General features: G+C 29.0%; 2 protein-coding genes across 3 annotated transcripts in view; both read left to right on the top strand.

Moving 5' to 3' along the window:
* Positions 1 to 10112, top strand: part of LOC107436949 (WSCD family member CG9164) — a 28081-nt gene extending 17969 nt beyond the window's left edge. Inside the window, exons 2-4 of the mRNA XM_087157665.1 lie at positions 3965 to 4210; positions 7661 to 8680; positions 8970 to 10112. Of these exons, the coding sequence (XP_087013791.1) occupies positions 3965 to 4210; positions 7661 to 8094 (680 nt within the window). The 3' untranslated portion in view covers positions 8095 to 8680; positions 8970 to 10112. The remainder of the gene's footprint in view (positions 1 to 3964; positions 4211 to 7660; positions 8681 to 8969) is intronic.
* A 10607-nt stretch (positions 10113 to 20719) lies between these two features.
* Positions 20720 to 23141, top strand: part of LOC139424830 (progranulin) — a 26219-nt gene continuing 23797 nt past the window's right edge. Inside the window, exon 1 of one of the 2 annotated variants that reach the window (XM_087157663.1) lies at positions 20720 to 20763. Coding sequence is in view for 1 of the 2 variants with exons in the window: in XM_087157660.1 (XP_087013786.1) it covers positions 20770 to 20781 (12 nt within the window). In the remaining variant the exon portion in view is untranslated. Of the gene's footprint in view, positions 20782 to 23141 lie in introns of both variants that reach the window. The other variant, XM_087157660.1, reaches the window with a different exon arrangement.

The following is a 23141-nucleotide window of genomic DNA, read 5'->3' as shown; positions in this document are numbered from 1 at the left end:
GCTAACACAAACGGTTCTGGAATTATAAGAGGGACACACACTCTGACAAAATATCAATTTTATTATTATTATAGATATAAAGAAGTAATTGTTGTACACATCCAAAAAAAAAAACAACGATTTTTAGGAATTTTTTGGAAAATATTTAAGATGCTTGTGCATTTTGTTTTCGAGATTGGTGATTTAGTTAGGCCACCACGCTCTGTAAATCTTTTATCTGTCGAATTCTTGTTTGTGGGGATAGCTAAAAGTTCTTAGCATGGGATCTTAATTGAATCTGCAAAAGACTTCTTCACAGAACTTCTGACCACCTAAGGGAAAGTGCACGATATGCCTGGTGTTTTTCTAAATATTCGTTAACCCTTTTCTCGTTATATGCATAGATGCATGCATAGCAACTTCTGGTCACTGTTTCGAAACATTTTATAAACGCATGGCATTAAATTTGAGTAAACACGTGCTTTTTGAGAGTTAATTTTTGGATTCTCCATTACGGTCCATTAGTTATTTTTTGTCATATATTATCTTATTTTAATTTAAAATGTCAGTAAAACTTTGTAAAATTTTATTAAAGAATAGTACTGGTTTATGTATTAAAATTGAAGCAGAAGTAATATAAAACACGCATGTATTGAAATAAAAAGTTATACGTAACATTATTGAAATATTTGCATTCGCTCTTTATAAAATGACATAAAATTCAATAATGGATTCAATTTTATTATAACAGGACCAAGAATGCATAAAAAAATTAAATTTATGAAATTAAGAAAGGCTAGGAAATATGTAATGCCGAAAATGGCCTCACAATCAGGCATATACCTAAATAAAATTAAATTGTAAAACACCTTAAAACTGCGCTAATTTGAATTTTGGTAACGGTACTTCTTATTGTACTTCTGAGAGCTAATTGGCATCTCCGTGCATTATGTTTTCTTATCATTTGATTATTTTTGTATGAATAACGTTTTATTTCAATTCCCTTAAAATTTACTCGGAAATCGAAAAATAATTATCCGTTCGTTTAATTTTTGTAAACATATACTTTCATATAAAATTATACCTTGGTGCTGTATAACAATAATTAATTATTGTTTTACATTTTTAATTGAACTACAAGATATGTTATAAGTTGCTTCACCAATTAACTCACTTACATGCCAAATATCAATAATAATAGTAATAATAATTTATTATAATCAGTAATATTTGTTAACGAATCCTCAAATATCTCAAAGTCATTTCAAGGCAAACAAAAGTGTTATAACCATATTTTTTTCTGATGTTTGTTTTATTATTGCAATTATTCTTCAAATTCTAGATTCGAATGCGGATAAAAGATACAAATACGTGGGGTAAAAAAAGAATGATTTAGAACTGATGAACATCAGTAACAATAAATAATAACTTTTGATGACTTAAAGATTTTTTTTCAGTTCTTTAAAAATAATACAAAGTTTATATTCTAAAAGTTGATTTAATTTATTGTTATCTATCTTTTGTGCCATTGTTTTTATTTTAACAACTTTACTCACAAGCGAATAACTAAGGAAATATTTTCTCTCTCCCTATTTTTTTTTTTTTTAAACTTGAAGTAGGAGAAAATTAACTTTTTTCTTTATTTCTAAGATTTAGTTAAAAGTTTACTTTTCTTTTTTTTTCCAGTTACTCCCGTTTGCTTTATTTTAGTAGCAAAGTACTTAAGTCTTTTTATTGCATTTTTTAATTAAAATTTTTTTATGAAGAGAATTGTTCTCATTTAAACCTTTTTTAGAAGAATTATTTTACTTTCTTAATTTTTTTTAATCATATTACTAAATAAATGACAAATTTTAAATTTGAAAATTATTAATTTGCAACAGATTGATTATTACTTTGCAATATTACTTCGCTAAAAATTGTATGATGGATTATAAATTTTCCTAAGCTACATACATAAGTTTCAATATGTATTTAATGTTAAATAAAGTGTTATATATATATCAATTTTAATTATTTGAAAAAAAATTGAGTTTTTAATGGAAAAGATTTCAATAAGTTGGTACACATTTTTTTCTTGAAGGTCCTAACCTTGTCTTTTTTAGTTGCTTCAAAATTGCAGTCATCAAGTGCAACTAGATCCTCTAAAAAAAAGCATCAAAAGAGTATCTACAAATATCTTGCACAATTTTTAACTAATAACTGATGTATATGAAAAATATGATTAAAGTAAGAAAACTCTTAACTCGATAGTCTTAGAACATCAATAGATCACAACAAAAATCTATAGAGTATTAAACCCACAGTGTCTATTTAATTAGAAACATTGAAATTTTGAAAAAGCTTTATAGCCTAGATCTTTCTTTGCCAATAACAATGATTTTTTTTAAATTTTAGTTTTTCATAATTTTGAATGTTTCCGTTCGAATTCTTCATCAAGCGGACCCCACCATATCATTTTATATTTTTAATGGAATTAGATACACTGGTACACAAAACCTCTGAAAAGTTTCGAAATGAGAAACTAAAAATTTCAACAGAAAGTTAGATCTTAATGAAGTTAGTACACGAGCAAATTTTTATTCTTTGTTTCCGATTGGTTATTTTCTTTCTATATTTGATTAAAAATTATCTTTCAAAGCTTTCCAATCTCGCTGTTTAAGGAGTTTTTACAATATTATCACTATGATATTGCTTTAACTAACCCCTTGACATATCATTAAACAAACTCTAAACTGTGCGGAATTATTAATTTCTTGATATAGAAAAGATCTTTGATTGCACTGTAAGCAATAACTCGTAACGGAATGCTGAAAGAGATGCCAACTGCTTCGGACACGCCAAAATAATTTTTAAAAAAAACGGTAAATAACTACAAACTAAATTTTGCAAATATTTGACTATTTTTGCTTGCTTTTTAAAAGGACATAACTACTTTAGAGTGGTGAATTATATAAGCCTACGAATTTTTCAGAAATAGTGGTGGATAAAAAAACTACTAAATTGAATTTATTAAACCAAGAATCACAATTGATAAACTACCACTTTAAGATATTTATTTGCTGTCTGAAGCAAGTTGGCATCTCTGTGTTGAAGACGTCTGAGACACGTCAATTATTGTTTTGAGATAAGAAACAAATGACGTCTCCCAGACGTCTTCGTATGTCAAGGGGTTAAGTTAAGACCTGCTCATATGGTACAGGCCAGAGAAAGTTCTATGTAATAAGTACATATTCGTGTTGCAATAGTCAACAACATACGTTAATTATGTGTTCATACAAAATATACAATTTTATCGAAAAAGGGTAAATGGAAATACAAAAAAATTATACCAAGTATGACATACTGAAATCATAAAAATACGAAATTTGTAAATAAACATAAACAAAATGTAGAATAAACACATGAAAAGATTGAATATACAGGATGTGCTAAAATAGACCAACGATTTAAAATTAAGCAGTTGAAGAAAAATAAATGGAGAAATGCATCCCAGGTTTATTGCGTTCTGTTTAGGATAGAAAACCAAAGTAAATTTCTACTAAATTCCAAGTATAGTTTGAATTTTCTACAAAAGATGGCACTGCTTTCAGGAAATCTAAAAAAAGTTTTTATGTTCCATGTCAGACCATTCTAGTGAAATAGTTGCATGGGCATCTTCTGATTTTGCCCAGAGATTTCGGCACGTCGTTGCTATCAATTGTGGTTATGCGGGTAGTTTGAAAAATATTGCTTTGTAATTATTAGGAGTTGGCATTGCCCTCTTTTGACAAACTTAGTAACTAATTTTGTAGCATAGTGGGAATAAATGTTTGGTTTCCTAAACAGAAACAGCGCATCCTTTCCTTTTTCGTTAATTGATTTTTCAAATTGTTGGTCATTTATAGAGCACTAGGTAACATGGTCTCTCTAATATACTGCGAAATAGTTTCAATTTATAGCACAAAATATTATTTATAATACACATTTTAATTTCTCGTTTAAGGTTACCTGACCGGAAGTGTATATAGAGACTATTCATTGAAGCGCAATGGATTTCCGGCAGAGAGTATTGCAAATGGCTCAGTGCTGTTGATAAAAACCCACGAATGGGGAGAGGCTACGAGACTTAAATTTCAAAAGGCCGTCCTTCTCATCAGAGATCCCTATGGTGCACTTGTGGCTGAATTCAACAGACGAGCTGGTGGTCACGTAGGACATGCTTCACCAGAAAAATTCCACAAAGGAAATGGTAATAGCAACTGTTTTTTCAAAATGTTATTCGTATTGGTAAAGAAGGTTTTTCTTTGCTGCGGATTGTCCAGTGGAGAACTGATTAATTTCAAAATTAAAAATCTCGAAAATAAAGGGTTATAAAGGAATTAAACGGTATGTTTATTGTAAAAGCTGCAAAAATTTTATACAGAAAATGTGGAATTTCCAACAAAACAAAAATTTCCAACAGATGGCACCATTGATGATCAGAGAAATCAGTTAAAGCGTTAAAACTTGAAAGGATGTTGTCGTCCCTGGTAAGGGATTTTAAGCATCATGAATACGGTTTTTTTTTTTAACTGGAATATCACAAGTTAAATTAAGGTACTACAGTACTTGCATTATTTTTAAGAACGCTGTTCAGAATGCATCGCCATCTTTTAGCAACTTTTATAACTAAACTCCAAAATTTCTGCTCAAAAAAATGTACAGCTTTCAGAATAAACATACCATTTTTTTCATACCTCTATCATCTTTTGCATCCGAGATTTTTAGTTATGAAATTAGTCAGTTCTCGGATGGGCACCATGTATAATTTCGTGAATGTTATTTGAAATGTAAAAAAGGAATAAAAAATGGACAATAGATGCATTTATTATTAGTTAGTGATCCAGCATTTACCTGAAAAATGGAAACACAAAATTCAGAAAAAATTAGTAAATTTTATAAAGCTCCCCGCCGCCCTTATTTAAAATGAAAGATCAGAGTAATTGGATCTGGAAAACTTTACAAGATTACTTGTCATCGTTCCTGACATGTTTTGTAGATAATGGGTGCTAAACATTTTGCAATATTAGTTGATTTAACGTATTGTATGAAATAAGAATTTATATGGATTTCATTAAAAGATTTTGATTATATTTTTTAATTTTCTCTGCTTAAATTTATATTTTTGAAATAACTCCAAAATCAAAACATTTCCCCAGATATTTTTATCATATGGGCTCTTATGACTATAAAAATTCTTGTAAAGCCATTTTTTTTCCTTCATAATTATCTATCAATATTGCAAGTATTTCCTGCTTGATTTTGATTGTAAAGATTAACGTTGCTATCAAGAGTGCATGAGCCTAATTACATTACGTAATCAAGATAGTAGAATAATATCGAATTTCAAGCTAATTAGTTCACAAAAGCAGAAGGGAAGGAAATTGAGAAGTAAAAGGTGAAAAGAACATTGAAGTATCAAGGGGTATTTAACAGAAAAACTTTAAAATTAACAACAAAAAAAAAACATTATTTGTATTTTTCAAACCTTGGTCTTATTATTTAAGATAGCTTTCATCTTCGATGATTTTTTTTCCGGCTAGCACTCTGTTAAATATGATGAAGTCTATGAGAGATCTAAGTTTCTCTCAGCTTATGAAGAGAAATAAAACACTATTTCCCGGAAAGATTTATTGCAAAAGATACAGTAATATTTCCGCCACTTTTCCACATAAGAACTACAGGATTATAATATTGTTCATAGAGATGTCTAAGCTGGCTTCATTTCGTTTCCCTGTCCACTAAAAATCCATCAATGATCAATCAGTTACTGATGGACCAATAGGAATAAGTTTCGATTAAAATGGAAATACGAATCGTCCAATAGGAACAGTGCAAACAACTAGTTGCCATTCACAACCACAAAATTATGACGATTGATTTATTCCACTCAATAATGTTGTTCAATCTCTGGCTTCGACAGCTCTATAATGTGGAGCAAGTTTTTGCAGTCGAATGTCATAGGAGTCGAGTCTGCCACTGGGGAATGAAACAGTCGTGCTAGAGCTGCCTGCTGTGGAAAAGTTCTGTCAGATAGAACATGAGTAAGAGCAGAACTCAATGAAAGCTTCAGAAATTTGTTCGCTGAAGCTACAGAAGTTTTACTGGTATTTGCATTCCACCCTAAAGAGGTGTTTGACATTCACCCTATTCTCCCGATCTAGCTTCCAATGATCTGGCTCCATCCCCAAGAGGCAAACTCCTGTGATACTCAACTAGAAAAATTTATCTCACAGTTTGGCAAGTGTTACAGTTACGCTAGTTCCTGTGTTGAGAAACAAATGAAATATTACTGTATCTTTTGCAATGAATCTTTGCAGGTAAATATGTTTTGTTTCTTTTTTTTCTCTTTTGAATCAGGGGAAAATTACTTTCCAGATAACCTTGGCAAAGAGTCATGCGCATTTTGGTAATTATTTTTATTAAAATGTTTCGAAATTTATTTCAACCTTTCATAAACTGAAGTTTTCTTGTTTAGAAAGGTTTGTTTTAAGAATGTTTTTTCTTAAAAATCTGAATCTAAATTTTAAATAAAGAAAAAAGTTGGGGATGTTTTTTATTAAGTCTCTAAAAAATCAAGATTTTCTGTATTGTCAACTGTGGCTATCAAAAATAGCCCCTAATATCTTGACAAATCTGTAAGAAATTATGCATCATTTTTCCAAATTTATGTTCGCCGCGAAAATCAGGAGTGATTTATCAACGAAACTTTTTAAATTTTTAATCAGCTCATAGACTTAAGTTTTTAAATTTTTCGAGTAAAAATTTAAGATATTATTCCTAAATCCGGACAATATTTTCTAGTTTTTAAAATTTGTTCTTTGGTGACCTGATAATGAAACAATAAAAAAAAACTGTTTCCTCTATTGTTTGGTTAAAAAAAAATTTTAGATTATCAAAAATCATGTTTTAAAAACATTTGGCCAACCTTTTTATTAGTTTTGAGTTTAATATTCAAAAATCATTTGTTAAAATTCATTTGCTAAAATTCATTTGTTCAAAATAATTTGTTAAAAATAATTTGTAAGAAGACTTTTGTTAAAACTCATTCTGATCTCCTCCTTTCTAATTCTTTAAACACTCATTTTTCTTCCAAACTCTTCAAAGTTTTTATGTATTTTGATTAAAACTTTAAGAAATTATGTTTATTTTTCCATTTTTTAAAAAAATTTGATCTTTGTACTCTGATTAGTTTTTAAGCGAAACAAAAGAAACTGAAACTGTTTTCTTTTTTGTTTGGTTGAAAATTTTTCGAGGTATCAAAAATCATGCCTTAAACAATTTTGGCAAAATTTCACCTGTCGTACACCAAGCTTCTTCTTGGTTTTCAACTTAATGTCTAATTTTAAAAAAAAAAGCTTTAAAGCATTATTCCAAAGAATAAAAGAAAAAGTTTAAAAAAAAAAAATTTACAGCTAGTATCCGAATAAATTCTTAAAGGAAACAATAGAAGAAACTGTTTTTTCTAATTGCTCGGTTAAGTAATTATCAGGGTATCAAACATTATGCCTTAAAAACTTTTCTTGAGACTGCCCCTTACCTACGGCAAGCTTTTTACTGCTTTTGAACTTAATATCTATTTTTCACTAATGTCTAAAAAAACTTTGTATATAGAACTAACGTTTTTTTTTTGAACTGATGCTTAAAAACTTTTTTTCAGCATGGGTGAACTTTGTTCAAACTCATTCGCGGCTTTGGATGGAGAGTGTTTTAGATTGGCTTCAATTCCAAGGTCCTCTTATGGTACTGAGATACGAAACCATCATCGATGAGCTACCGAGCCAACTCATTCACTTGCTGAAGTTCTTGGACACGAATGTCTCTTGGAATGCCTTCCAGTGTGTGCTCCGTAACCGTGACGGCATCTTCCGCAGGGCCAGGAAACAACTAAACTTTGATCTCTTTGACGACTCTCTGAAGAAGATAGTTGAGGGTTACAAGAAAATAGTAGAAATGGCGCTTTATTACCACGAACAGGGTATCAAGTTCGATATTAGTAATACAACACTTTCTCAAGATGCTGATGATGGTTTGTCCAATGTATCAGTACTTCCAGTTACTTACGTTGATAAGGATCAAAATATTATTTCTTGATACAGAGCTCTCATCTCTTACTTTAGTCGTTTATTTATTTTCTGAATACATGTGATTTTTGTGAATGATCTCAATCATTGTGCTGATATGTTTGTGTACGTTGAACAGTAGATGATAGAAGATGTATAGAACAAAGCGTTTCTGGAAGAATCTTTTGTTTTTCTGAGAAGCGAAATTCATCTAATTTACGAGAATGGATAATTAGAATGAATTAAGCTGTTTATGGTAATATAGCTATAAACAGAAATGTTCTCTAAGAATATCTGTGTTATTCTGATTTGTTGTATAAAATAGGGTAATCTCTAATCATAATCCATTGGAATGTATTTAAGGCTGCTGTGTTGTCTTTTAAGAAAACTCTGCATTCATATTTTCCATAATATGTTACATTTAGCTATAAAATTTTGAGCAACTTACAAGTTTCAGTTGTTGAATGAGTTGCAGTCTTTATAGAAAATGTCTTAATGTGTTGGGGAAATAATTTTTATCATAAGTTAAGGAACTAACGAAATTTATGATCAGCATTGGGTTAATATTTTATGCAGAAACAACATTCATGCCAGGAAAAAAATTGCCGAAAACCTCAGTACATATCATACCTGCCAACTTTTAATCCCTTCCATTATCATTTTTCCCAGTGGTATTAAAATGGAATTAAAACTTTAATTTTAAGCAAACAAATACGTTGTATATGAGCAAACATAAGTTGACAACCATGATAGTAACGCATATTAATATATGTGCTTAATTTTTGTAAGAATAGTGGTGATCAAAATCATTTAAAAATTAAGTTTATAAAAGAAAAAATAGTATATATTTACTACCACTTTAAATATGAAAGCAAAATCTTCCGGAAAATCCGGAAGAGTTGGCAGGTATGACATATTACCTGACCAAGTACACTGTTAGAAAAATTAGAAGAGTTTAGAACCATAATTGAGTCTAAATTAGCTGAAGATAGTGCGAAATTGAACCATACTAACGTACTTTCTTAAATTTGATTAACGATAAAAGGGTTTAATTTTGTGCCCTAATGAGATTCCATGAAATTTGTACCAAATTGTGGTACAAGGTACTAATATTATGGTTCAAAATAAAAGTTTTTTTTGAAAATATATGGTAAAAAGAAATGCTTCTTAAAATTAGCAAGATAATAACTTTTATATGGAAGTGTCATTTTTTTACTGAATATTATGAAATTTTAGTAATATAATAATGAAACTAAATGTGTTTTAAATGTTTAATATATTTCTGTTTTATTTTTAATATTCTGTTTGTTTTTAATGCACCTGTTGGTTTTAATATTCTTGTTTCTTTTCTCTTAACGTTCTTGATTTTTCATTCCATTATCTGTCGTAAGAATTGTGTCAGCTCTTTAAAAAGTCAATTTAAACAACTTTCAAGCCTGATTTATTTGGATAAGCATGAAAATTTGCATATTTAGCCCTTTTGAGCATGTAACTCTTAATATTGTCTTATTGGGTTTAGAAATTCGACATAATATTACTTCTCCCGCAATATCCTGTTTCAACCAGATAATGATAGGAATTAGAAACAAAACTTCACATAAAATAAAACTCTTCAATTAGCGTACCATGTTTATAAATGATAATGAAATAAAAGTTCATACTTTAAAAATAAAATTAGGCAAATGACTAAGTAACAATGAAATATTGGAAAACGCAATTTCTCACCAATAGCATCCCAAGATTATTCCGAAATATTCTCATCCCGATTTCTCCCCTGACCCCATTTTCGAAATAGTTTTCTCATTTTCAGTTTTAAACTTTCGTTTGCGAAAAAAGAAAATAAGGATATCAAATGACTTTTTAGGTTGCATATTATTCAACATTAATTGCTTATAAGTTGTGTAAAAATCCGGCTCTTAATATCACCTCCGGTTGTAGATTATTCAGAATTCTTCTTATCCTAATTTCACCTTGCCCCATTTTCGGAATAGTTTCCTCATTTTCAATTTTTAATTTTCGTTTTTTGAAGAAAAAAAAGAAATAAATAAAGGCATATATCAACCTACTTTTTAGGTCACAAATTATTCAACTATTGCTCATAAGTTGTGGAAAATTCCGATTGTTAGTAACCTTATAAAAAATATGAATGCGGAGATTCTCTTCACTTTAAAAGGACGCTATTTCGCTGGGGGAAAAAACCCTATATAGCAAATTCTGTTTAACGTATACATTAACAATTTAAAATTTAGGAAAATTTAACCTTGTAAAAAATATGAATAAACCTTAAAATAAACCATAAAGTTACAAATTCTGAGAAAATTTTTTCAAAATATTAAAATGTGGACAAATTACTGCAAGATTACTTTCTCACTGCGTAATCCTGACATAATAAGTTACATTTTTTCAGCTTTTGATACATCATGGTTTACTCTAAGTTCACCTAAGGCTCCTTTAAATTAGAGACTCTAGGTTCACCGAAGTTCACTTTTCGAGAAAAGGGAGTTCATACAAACCTTAAAGTAAACCTTGAAGTTTAAAATTCTGAAAAGAAGAGATTACTTTCAAGATTACTTTCTCACTGCGTAATCCTGACATAATAAGTTACATTTTTTCAGCTTTTGATACATCATGGTTTACTCTAAGTTCACCTAAGGCTCCTCTAAATTAGAGACTCTAGGTTCACCGAAGTTCACTTTTCGAGAAAAGGGAGTTCATACAAACCTTAAAGTAAACCTTGAAGTTTAAAATTCTGAAAAAAGGCTTTCAAAATATTCGAATACAAATTTTAGCCATTGCAGGATCACTTTCTCACTGCGTAATCCTGACATAATAAGTTACATTTTTTCAGCTTTTGATACATCATGGTTTACTCTAAGTTCACCTAAGGCTCCTTTAAATTAGAGACTCTAGGTTCACCGAAGTTCACTTTTCGAGAAAAGGGAGTTCATACAAACCTTAAAGTAAACCTTGAAGTTTAAAATTCTGAAAAGAAGAGATTACTTTCAAGATTACTTTCTCACTGCGTAATCCTGACATAATAAGTTACATTTTTTCAGCTTTTGATACATCATGGTTTACTCTAAGTTCACCTAAGGCTCCTCTAAATTAGAGACTCTAGGTTCACCGAAGTTCACTTTTCGAGAAAAGGGAGTTCATACAAACCTTAAAGTAAACCTTGAAGTTTAAAATTCTGGAAAGAAGAGATTACTTTCAAGATTACTTTCTCACTGCGTAATCCTGACATAATAAGTTACATTTTTTCAGCTTTTGATACATCATGGTTTACTCTAAGTTCACCTAAGGATCCTCTAAATTAGAGACTCTAGGTTCACCGAAGTTCACTTTTCGAGAAAAGGGAGTTCATACAAACCTTAAAGTAAACCTTGAAGTTTAAAATTCTGAAAAAAGGCTTTCAAAATATTCGAATACAAATTTTAGCCATTGCAGGATCACTTTCTCACTGCGTAATCCCGCCATGATTTGTTTGTATTTTTAATACAGTCTAACTTCTATTTAACGAACTTCCCTTTTACGAATTTCTCTATTTTGCGAATTTTTTCAAGGAACTTATGACATTTTGGAAATTTCTTCGTAAAATAGCTTCCAAAAAGCGAAGTGAATTTTCTATTTAACAAACTTTTCTTTGAAATCCACTTTTCCTATTTCCCAAAAATATTTCAGAACATTTTAAACTTGTTAACGCATTCTATGGGTGAAATGCCCTTGAATTGATTTTTGAAGCCACTTAACTTTTAGAGAAAGCAGTAAAATCCCTTTCCCCTTTTGTTTGCATTTCAAACTAAATACTTTAACAAAATTAACGGATTTTATCAGCAGCAATTAAACTTAAGAACGCATGTGGTAATGTATGTTTAATATTACTTTTATAATAAATGCAAATATAATGTTATACTTAAATTTAGCTTCTTTCAGTTGAAAATGTATGTAATATTCTTGCATTCCATGCAGATTTCTTTTATGGTTAAAATTTGTAAAATAGATACTATTTTGAAAGATAAAGGTATATTAATTGGCAATTATTATGTCTAGTGTTTATGAATTTAAAACCTGTTTTGTGTCGTTTAAGTATTTCAAAAGGTGATTTTCTATTTAACGAATTTTCTATCTAACGAACTTATTATCGGGATTTAGCGACTTCGTTAAATAGAGGTCCGACTGTATTTTAAAGACGTTTCTTCAGCTTTTGAAGTGTCATGGTTAACTCTAGGCTTACATAAGCTCACTTTTCTCTGAACTTTTAATTTTAAATTACTAATGTATACCTAAAACATAATTTGCCAGGAATGGTTTTTCCTGAGATAGTGTTCTCTTGAAACTCTGAAGCAGCAGCCTGACTCGATCAGAATCTCAAGCGCCATTTTGGTAGTCCAGTTCGATACCAGATTGTCTAGTCAAATAAATTTTTGAATATAGTTGTATCAATGTCGCATGTATTTTTGATATTTTGAAACACTTCTAATTATTAATGTGTTATTTCGATAAAATGTATCACATTACTGCAGCTTCTGTCACCTACGAATAAAACGTCATTTCCAGATACTGTACCAAAGGCTTACTATTCTACTGTACCAAAGGCTGTATATATATATAATCAAAACTGTGACATTGCGTACATAGAGGTAGCCTACTGTGTTTATCCGTCTACTTCATAGTTACCAATAGGATATTTATACGGTTAAAGTAACCGCAAATATATTTATGTTGAAGTAATTTTAACTTTGTGAACTACGTCTTAGGAGCCGGTTAAAAATTTTTTAGGTAATCACTTACCATTTGCTTATTTTTGATTACAAGACGTAAACAATGCTTATGCAAAACATCTAAATCCTTTTTTTTCAATTTTGTTTATTTAATTGCGAAAAATTATCACTTAGAACATTAAAAAAATTACGCTTAGAAAATTTTCAAATTTGAAATAAAAGTTAAATTTAGGGAAAAAAAAGTTAGGAAAAATATTTTGTTAAGAGGTTTCTAAATCAAAAAGTATTAAATTTTACTTTCTGAAAAGATACTTTTTTGTTTAATTTAATTTAACATTATTGAAGTTTGATAATTACTGTACAACTTAAGGCAAAGGGAAAAAAAGAGGTGAGGGTTGTTGCGGCGATTTTCTAACGTCAGCATTTGCTTTTTGCTTCTTTTGCCAAAAATATACTAACGTAATATTTAAACGACCCTTTTCTAATACGAACGGTGCTTTAAAATAACATTTTCTTCGTAGATATTAAACACTTGCTTATAACAATTTATAAGTACCTATTCTTCAAATGACGTTTTATTTGTAGGTACTGCACTTTCACGAATTTTTTCATTCGTCATAAGTGTTGCTATGAATGGCATTTTATAATTTGTAATGTACTTTCAACTGACGTTCCAGTCATGTAAACCAAACCAGAAAAAGACGTTTTATCATTTGTAACCATATATGTATTACCTAGATATTATGTAATGTCCTACTATTCTTACTTACTATATCTGCAAATAACGTTTTGTTCATTTTATAATAACACTGAAAATTACATTTACCAAAGTCTTTTTGAAGTAAACGTTACTAATATTATGAAAATAGTACTTGTAAAATTTTCTTTGATTGTTATTACATGAATTTTATTATAAATAGAAACACTATATATTGAATAATAAATTTCATTTTTTACTTTGATTCGGAGTTCTAGTGTACCAAATCTTTCATAACTTATTTAAAACTATAAATTTCATAAAGTAAGCATTAAAAAGCTCATAATAACAATAATATTGATAATTATAACAACCAAAACTTGATCTCTAACTAAACTGTTACATATACCAATTGTTACTCTTTATTGAATACTTTATTAATTTTGGCCAAATGATCGAAATGCAATACTGACCGGCAGACATTGTAATGTGATTAGATTTTGTTTGTTTTAAAAACTATAACTGCAATAATAAAAGTATAATAACTGATGTATTTATAAATTAATTACAATATTGATGCTAAAATAAATATCAGTAGTGGAATTCTATGCAAATACAGTAGTACAAATACTAAAAGTAAAATAAATACTAGTGGTAAATTTTACAAATCAAAAGTAAAGTATAGATTATTTTAGAGACATTGATACGAGAACCAAAACTATTTATTAAAAAAATTAAAAGTTCGACAGTGAAAATGTTTAAAATGAATTTATTACATGTTCATTTTACCGTTATATATTAGGCCCCCTTTTACTAAAAAAAGAACTTAATTTTTGCTACCATTTTTAGAAAAGTGCACGATTCAGAAGCATTGTAAGCTACCATTTTAAAGTCCGACACAAGAAGAAACTATTTATTTCAAAACAAATAAAGGTTCCCCAGTGCAAAATTTTAATTAAAACATTTACGCGTCCATTGCATAGTTATATGTTAGGCAAACTTTTCAATTAAACAAATACTTAGTTTTTGACTGCCATATTTAGAGAAATATACAACGCTATATGTTTATGCAATTTGTATAAATTTTTCAAATCAAATTGTGTTAATTTGATTTCACTAAAGACTTAGCATGAATCCAATGGATGTTATCAAGTAAAGAAATGTAATATTTGTCAGCTTATGCACTTTTGAGAGGGATATTAACATTCTTTCCGTAAAAATGAATAAATTACATAGGTTGCACTCGCTTTGGAAGATACTATAAGTTTCATAAATTTTCTGACTATTGAGACTTACATAACCGTTAATATTATGTAAATTATAGCCAATAATAATTACAAATAAAATTATAACTTAATTTCATTTTATGGTGTCTTGGGATATTCATCCACTTTTAGATGCACCTGGATAATTTGTTTTTTTTTTAATTTTTCCGCACATGCGCTGTACAAAGCAACTACTTCAATTACTCTTATCTGGCGCAGTTTTTATAATTTTTTATTTTTATTTTAAAGCAATAATTTCGTTATCAATTTAAAATTGATTCAAATGCTTTGTTTAATTTTTTTAAATATTTAAGCTATAGCAAAAGTGGCACTAGACCTAGTACCTAGTATATATTTCGGACATCGTCTAGTCATACTAGGTCTGGTTAAGTGTCATTTTTTTAAGATCAAGTGCCACTGCCCGGTATACATTTGCCGGGTATACCCTACACTGATGTTTTTTTAAGGTCAAGTGCCACTGCCCGGTATACATTTGCCTGATACTCCAAACACTGATGTTTGTTCTAATCTATCGTCAGTAAGTATTAAAATATCGAATAAACGTAATTATATCCACGAATAAATTAATATCAAATCGGATGTAATAAATATTTCGGACTTTCACCAAAGCGACTAATTTGATTGTCAACATTCACCGGTGAAAGTTAACAACCACCGATTCCGGTCATGCACAGTAACATGCACATCATTTACATAATAACCTCATCAGGACGATTATTTCATACTTTGCCTAAATAGCATCCGGCATTTCAAAAAATAAAAATAATTGGTTTTGTTGGCGATGATCTCGTAAGGCGATAAAGAATCATGCATAGTACAGGTAAGGAAGATATTAACCTCGAAGGAAAAGTGGATGAATACCCCAAGGAACCCATTTTATAACTGATCTCATTTTATAACTGATCTCAAGCAGCCAATTCATTTTTGGGGCTTACGATTATCAATGTCCGTGACCTTCTAACAATGGATCCAGCACAGAAAATAATGGAACTCTTGCGCAAATACTGGACTTCAAGTCAATCTTGATCAAATACAAACTTTATCAAATACTCAGACTTAAATACAAACTAGACTTCTGGAGGAATATTAGATGGAACTCACGTGCATTTGTGTTACGCGAGGAAGCAAACGACGAAATCTTCTCACTGTTAACTCAACGGCAAAAGGATTATAACAAATGATTCATCTACTACTGAGGATATGACTGTGAGCAAGGAGCAAATTCGTACCGACCAACCATTGCTGGGATTTGAACATGGGTCAACTCATTGGGATGCCAGTGCTCTATCTCCTGGTCCACCATAACTTTGACCATTATAATTTTGATTTATTACAATCGTTGAACAGCTTACCCAATTACGGGTTTACGACAACTAATGTTTAACTCCGTAGCCCTGTAATTTTGAACCCAATCGAGAAGACCAGGGAGCTCTTGGATCAAGTATTGGGAGAAATTTGCCTTCGTGAAGGACTTTTTGATGGGGCTAACCCACATTTGCGTTACAAGATAAGGAAAACATCGAAAACCTCCCCACGGTTAGCTCGGTGGTAAGGGGACTATAACTTATAATCCGTGTACCATTGAGGATGTTTTTCGTCAGCACTGTGGTCGGTACGAATCGAGGGAGGAATTTGTACCGACCAGCCATCGCTGGGATTCGAACCCGGTTCATTTCACTAAAAGGCGAACGCTCTATTTCTGTGACACCATGGCTCGACCATTATAATTAATCGCCAGAAGGAATTTATCTTCTCTCAAAATTCCATCCATTTTTCGACTAGCTATAATAACAGAATAGCAACTGTAGCTCCTCGACTACAGAAAATACAATTTTAATCGTTTTTTGAGCACTGAAAGCAGAATTAATCTCCGTATAAAATTTTAAGTCAATCGAAATAGGTTCATTTTAAGACTACCTAGAGTATTTGAATTGCTGTTTAAGCAGAATACCAGATGACAAGTTAAATTACAATTATTTCCTAACTGTTGTAAGCAAAATTTATGTTTCATTTACTTCAAAACACTAACTATTGCCGTGCAATCAAAAAATCAAAGTAAGTGACAAAAAATTCAAAATTCAGATTTTTACCTTTTTGACGCTGTTATATAATCAGTTACAGTATACCAGATGACTAGTTAAATTACAATTATTTCCTAACTGTTGTAAGCAAAATTTATATTTCATTTACTTCAAAACACTAATTATTGCCGTGCAATCCAAAAATCAAAGTGACAAAAAATTCAAAATTCAGTTTTTTACCTTTTTGACATTGTTATATAATCAGCTACAGTATACCAGATGACTAGTTAAATTACAATTATTTCCTAACTGTTGTAAGCAAAATTTATATTTCATTTACTTCAAAACACTAATTATTGCCGTGCAATCCAAAAATCAAAGTGACAAAAAATTCAAAATTCAGTTTTTTACCTTTTTGACATTGTTATATAATCAGCTACAGTATACCAGATGACTAGTTAAATTACAATTATTTCCTAACTGTTGTAAGCAAAATTTATATTTCATTTACTTCAAAACACTAATTATTGCCGTGCAATCAAAAAATCAAAGTAAATGACAAAAAATTCAAAATTCAGATTTTTACCTTTTTGGTATTGTTATATAACCAGCTACATACTGCAAAAAGAAATTATTTTCACTAATTATCTGAAACTATTTTATTGTTAGTGTTAGCAAATGAAAGAAAATAGTTTTCAAGTCGCTTTTCTCGAAATATATCGTGAAGAATTGACGTTTTTTCAAAAGCGCATCAGAATATTGTTAACCAAGACATTTTTAAGCATTTTATTTTTCATATACGTACTTATAAAGTTTATTAATAATTTATTATCTTTATCAATTGCTATATTTCTACGCTGTTTAATCTACAGAATAGAATAATTATCGTATGTATACAGAATACATAATACGATAATGATTGAATTGATACAGCGAGAATATAATAATGACAATATATACAGAACAGAATAATGACCCAATATAATTCAGAGATAGTTCGTTACGCAACTTACATTTCCATTATAAATGAATACCTTTTTAATGAAAAACTGTGAACAAATAGTAAAACATAATTTTTGAAGTTCACATTAAAATAAATAATTTAAGTATTACACACTGCAATCAGTGTAAGAAATATAAAAGTATAAATAAACCATTACAAACACATTTTAGTGTTTTAATTTGGATAGCTTACCAAAATAATGTGTTAAGCTGTATAATAATCAAAACAAAATAATTTCAACAGTATAAATAAAAATTATAAGTAAAAACATTAATGATACAATAAAAAAACTCCAATTGGAACATATTTTATATCAAATTAAAAAGAAAATGACGCTTCTTACAATAATAAAAAAAATCAAAATCTTAATCTTTGTGTAAAGAAAAAGTCAATATACACCACCACACAATCGTATAAAAATGATTCATCTTGATTAAAATAGTTAAAATTTAATTAAATTATCAAATTATGAGCAAAATTTCATAAGATGTAATAAATTAATAAGTGGACTTACTTAATAAGTACGCTTGATGCTTAATAATTCATATTTCTAAGACTTATGAATTCGGATTAATAGTCGCATCGCTTCACAACACTGACGTTCGTATAAGCAGCTAAAAACTCTCAATCAATTACTAAAGGACATTTTAATACGTTTAGATGTCTCAAATTACTAAAGAGAAATTTTATCAATACGAAACGAACAAGAAGAAAAACAATGATTTCTGTTCAGATGTTTGATTGTTAAGATAGCAGTTCTACAGCATTAGCTTAAAGTTTGTTTGTAATGACAGAGGCGTGGAGAGTTTAAACGCATTACCGAGTTAAGCGTTCGTAATATCAAAATAAGTTTTCGGTTTTGTTGCGTTGAAATAAGGTTGATCTAGACTTATCTTTGGGTGTTTTAAAAACTCTAGTAATAATAGCTTACACTAAAATATTTAAACCAGTAGTCGTTTGTAAAATGTTAAAATGTCACTCGTTTTTAGAATAAATTAATAATTTGAAGGAATTGGTGATCAGTGCACATCTTTTATTATATTTCTGCCTTCAAAGATTTTAATACATTTTTTAATCTAAATTTAAAACTTTTTATTAAAGAATTTTTTTAAAAAAAGTAATACATTTAAAAAGAATTTTAAAAAAAATATCTCAATTTCAAATCAAATGACTAAAAACAACGATTTAAATCGTAATTTTAATGACATGATTTGGAAAAAAATTGCATTAGCTTCTTAATGAATCTTAAAGGCAAACTTTTTAAAATTTCATAGGTTTTAACCAAACTGCTTTTGTACTTTATTTAATAAGATGTCCGTGATATAAACTTATTAAAAAAAACTATCTAAAAACAGCCAAAGCTATTTATTTTTATAATGCCAACCCTTTTACTACATTTTTACCTCTTATATCCTTTAATTCATATTTTTAAAAATTTAGTTTAACTCCTGTTACATTTTCAAAATCATAAATTTACAATTGTGTATGTAAATTTTCACCTATATACTATTAATGTTGAATGGCATTATTTAAATACTAATCAAATTTAAAACAATATTTTTGTTTTAATGTTTTTTTTTAGTGCCTTGTTATGTTTCATACATAATACGAGAGAAATGTAGGTACTATTTTATTACTGAGCCAAACTATTACTAACACCAACGAAGCTTAATTGATTTATGCTAATAGGTAGGGGAGAGTGGGGTCAATTGTAACAGGGTACGATTGTAACAGAACAAAAATTTCGAGTATCGGGTTCTAAATTTGGTTCCTAGGTGGCTCACAAGGTGCATTTAATAAATCTACACTTACACCCCTGCTGGCAACCATTTTATTGTACTTTTGAAAGCGTTACATCGCAAAAGATATTTTCACGCTACGTAAGTACTTTTTTTGGTATTAGAATATTATATTGTAACGAAGTAATTTTGTTTAAACAAATAAAAATTATTAACCGAATATATAAGTGGACACTTTAATTAACATTTCAAAAAAAAAGATTAGTTTTGTTAATTAACTAGCATTGTTTCTAACAAATGAAGCTGAAATGGCGTCTTGGGGGCGATTGTAACAATAAGTAAAGGGACGATTGTAACAGCTGAAAATAAATAATCTTATGTTTACAGACCATTTCTTAACTCTTTAGGAACCACCAATAGTTTCCTATATCATTTATATTATGTTGCATGTGCATTATTTTATTTGTCACCTTTCACAGCATAAATTAAAATTTTTAACCCCTTAAAGTTAAAAGTTTAACCCTTTAGGTCTCTACTCATTATTATTTTTACTCCTAAAATATCACTACTATTTTGATCAATAAAAAAATATATCACAACTATGATAATATGTATAATTAACTATGTTTTAGTTGAATTTATGAACTGTTACAATTGATCCCGTAAGTGGGGACAATTGTAACAAGTGCACGACTGTCAAAAATTGTTAATAACTAATATAATAGCATTTAAAATAAGGTATTTATTTTTTTTCTCTAGTAGAGGATAATCTACTTTACTCGTCTGTCGATTAGTAATAATAATATATTGGATTTTTTGTTAGTTAAAAATAGTTAAGTAGAAAATGTTGCAATTGACCCCACTCTCCCCTACTACAGGTATTGTAGTAGTAGACAGCTAATATACCAAAGGTATGGTTATAATAGATATATACGGCCCATGAAAATATAATAGTACCGAAATGTATACAAATCAAAGGTTTCACAGGATGCATATCCTGCATCCGCTGATTCATCAGAAAAGTACACGAAATTGGAAAGAACTCCACGCCACCGAATTCCAAACGAACCAGCAATGCACAGTTTCAGAATTCATATAACAGGATTTCAATTTAAATTACTTTACGAACGGTTCTTTTGAATCCGTTTAAACTATAAAGCCGATGTGCTTGGATTAGAATTTACTTATTTACAAAACGAAGTTCGTCGCTACTAGGTTTTAAATTTGGATTTAGTAAGTATGAAAAGTAAAGTAAGCATAACATTTCTATGTTTGTTCAATGTGAATATTGATACATTCATCATTCATTCATTATATTAATTTTATAATTCATTATTCACCATGCTATTTTAAAATATTATATTATACTCAGCTATCATTAGGGTATTTTTAAAATCCACATAACTTCTGCAGGTAAATAATTTTTAGATTTTTATCTTTCTCCGCGATGTTTACTTTCTAATATTTATAGAAATTTCAATGCCTGATTTCACAAATTAATTGAATCTGATTTTTTAACATGCAATTTTTGCACTTAAGTTTGTAAAATTGGTCTTATATATAAAATGTTTTATTAAATTTTCAACACGGAATTGGTTACAATATTAAATAGTTTCAGTTTTTAATTTACAAATTTTTAACAGCGTTTTTGTTGAATTAATTCGTGGATTATATAGTGGATTAATCGTGGATTATTCCTTGGATAAATAACAATGAGCCAAACAAAAAACGAACACTTTAAAAAGTATTTAATTTAGTGATTTGATTTTCACGTACCAATATTATTACTTATTAGTCCAAGGGTTATATCTTGTTAAAAATGCAGATGTTAGAATCATACATAAAACAATGCTTTTTAGTGTAAATATATTTCTGGAAAGTATGTTCCTTATACTTTAGTCAATAGAGAGGTCAAAATATTGAGCCAATTTATGTTAATTTAATTTTTATTTATTCATTAGCATATTTTGCAACATATTCAAAGATATTTAAGGGAACCAAGAAAAACATTTACACAAATGTAAAAATAGTCTATAGTTTCATGCTAAAAAAAATTTTTTTTTTACTTATTTAATAATGCTCGAAAAATTTTTGAATTGCAAAATTCTCTAGTTTAAAGTGGTACACGATTCAAAAATTTTTAAATAATAATAAAAATATTATTTCATTAAGTTTTTTGAGTAAACTAGTATTATAGCTTGTGTGGATAGAAAAAAATTCTTTTTTCGCTTAAATAGTTTTAATGGTATGATGAAATAAAAAATTAAAAAAAATAAAATAAGATTAAGATAAGAAATACAACTTTAAACAATTTTCTTTACTTCATATTAGGCCCATGATTTTCAGAATGCGGCTTCCCCCTTAATAATAAGGGTTCCAATACAAATTTGACGTATTATTAAGCATAGTTGGAGTGAATTAGATATACGAGGGGCTCAACGAAAAAGTATATTTATTCGGAGAAGGTACATTTTTTCACCTGATATTTGTAGCTTAAAAAAAAAATCTTACTAATTAATTTATTAGCATAAAATTCTTACTCTTAGAAATATTCAGATTGCATTCTATTTTATATATATTCCATCATTAGTTCAAAAAAAAAAATAAATAAAGATTCAGGAGCTCCATTTTTTCGTGAAATGTATAATTTAATTTTATGGATATATATGGTTGTGGTTAGTCTGACTTCCTTTAATTAAACACTTTGATTTATGGTATGTGTTAAAATTCGTCAGCAACTTTGGGACACGAACCTGAGATCTTTTCTTTCGTAGCACGAATTGACTCCCTAAGTGGAAACGTCATTGTGACGCCACGTATTAAAACACCCTGCTCTCATTCTTTTAAAATTCCTACTCCGAATGTTATTAGTCTGTGCATTTAACGTCAGCACAATAAAGACTGTAGAAAAAATTCAAGGAATTGTGAATTTTGATTCTAAAAAAATATCTTGAAATTTTGAATCGAAATCTTAAAAAGTATCAATGGATTGCTATCAAGGAATTTTGAATCGTATTCTTGAAAAGTATTCACAACGTCCGATTCTGGTTCCGAACAATTCCGAAACAATTTGGAATATATTTCCCAGATTGCGTCTATCCTTATATTTTGGGGGACAGAAATTCGAATTCGATTAAAAAAAAGCTTCAAAAATTCGAATTCGTTGAAAAAAAGTTTATTCAAGAAAAGTACGTTTATGTGTCTAATTTCGTAACTTAAAATATCGTCTGTTCTAATTAATTAGCATATTTGAGATCACCCTTTCGAACCATTAAAAATTAGTTCTAGAACGTGAAGATCTGATCATTAGATCAAATGTTATTCAGGGTGATTTACTTTTTTATCTGGCGCATTGTGCGTGGAACTTATGTATTATTTTATTATCAGATTTATAAAAAACACGTGTTTTTCTTAAATCAGACTTTGTCTTGGCAGTATTCAAATGCAATTTCAAGTTGCAAACTTAAGAATTCTTTTAAATATAGTCACATGCAAGTTTCAAATTTAAAAAGGCATTTTTAAGGTAATTTTTAGGAATTTTTTTTTATTTTCTATTAGTCAAAATCATGATTCTGGTTATCTATTATTATGTAATGTTTAAAATAATATAT

Source organism: Parasteatoda tepidariorum, chromosome 2, assembly GCF_982258835.1.
Source record: "Parasteatoda tepidariorum strain Cologne lab strain chromosome 2, Ptep-v5.0, whole genome shotgun sequence".
Lineage (NCBI taxonomy): Eukaryota > Metazoa > Arthropoda > Arachnida > Araneae > Theridiidae > Parasteatoda > Parasteatoda tepidariorum.
This window is presented reverse-complemented; position numbering and strand designations above follow the sequence as displayed.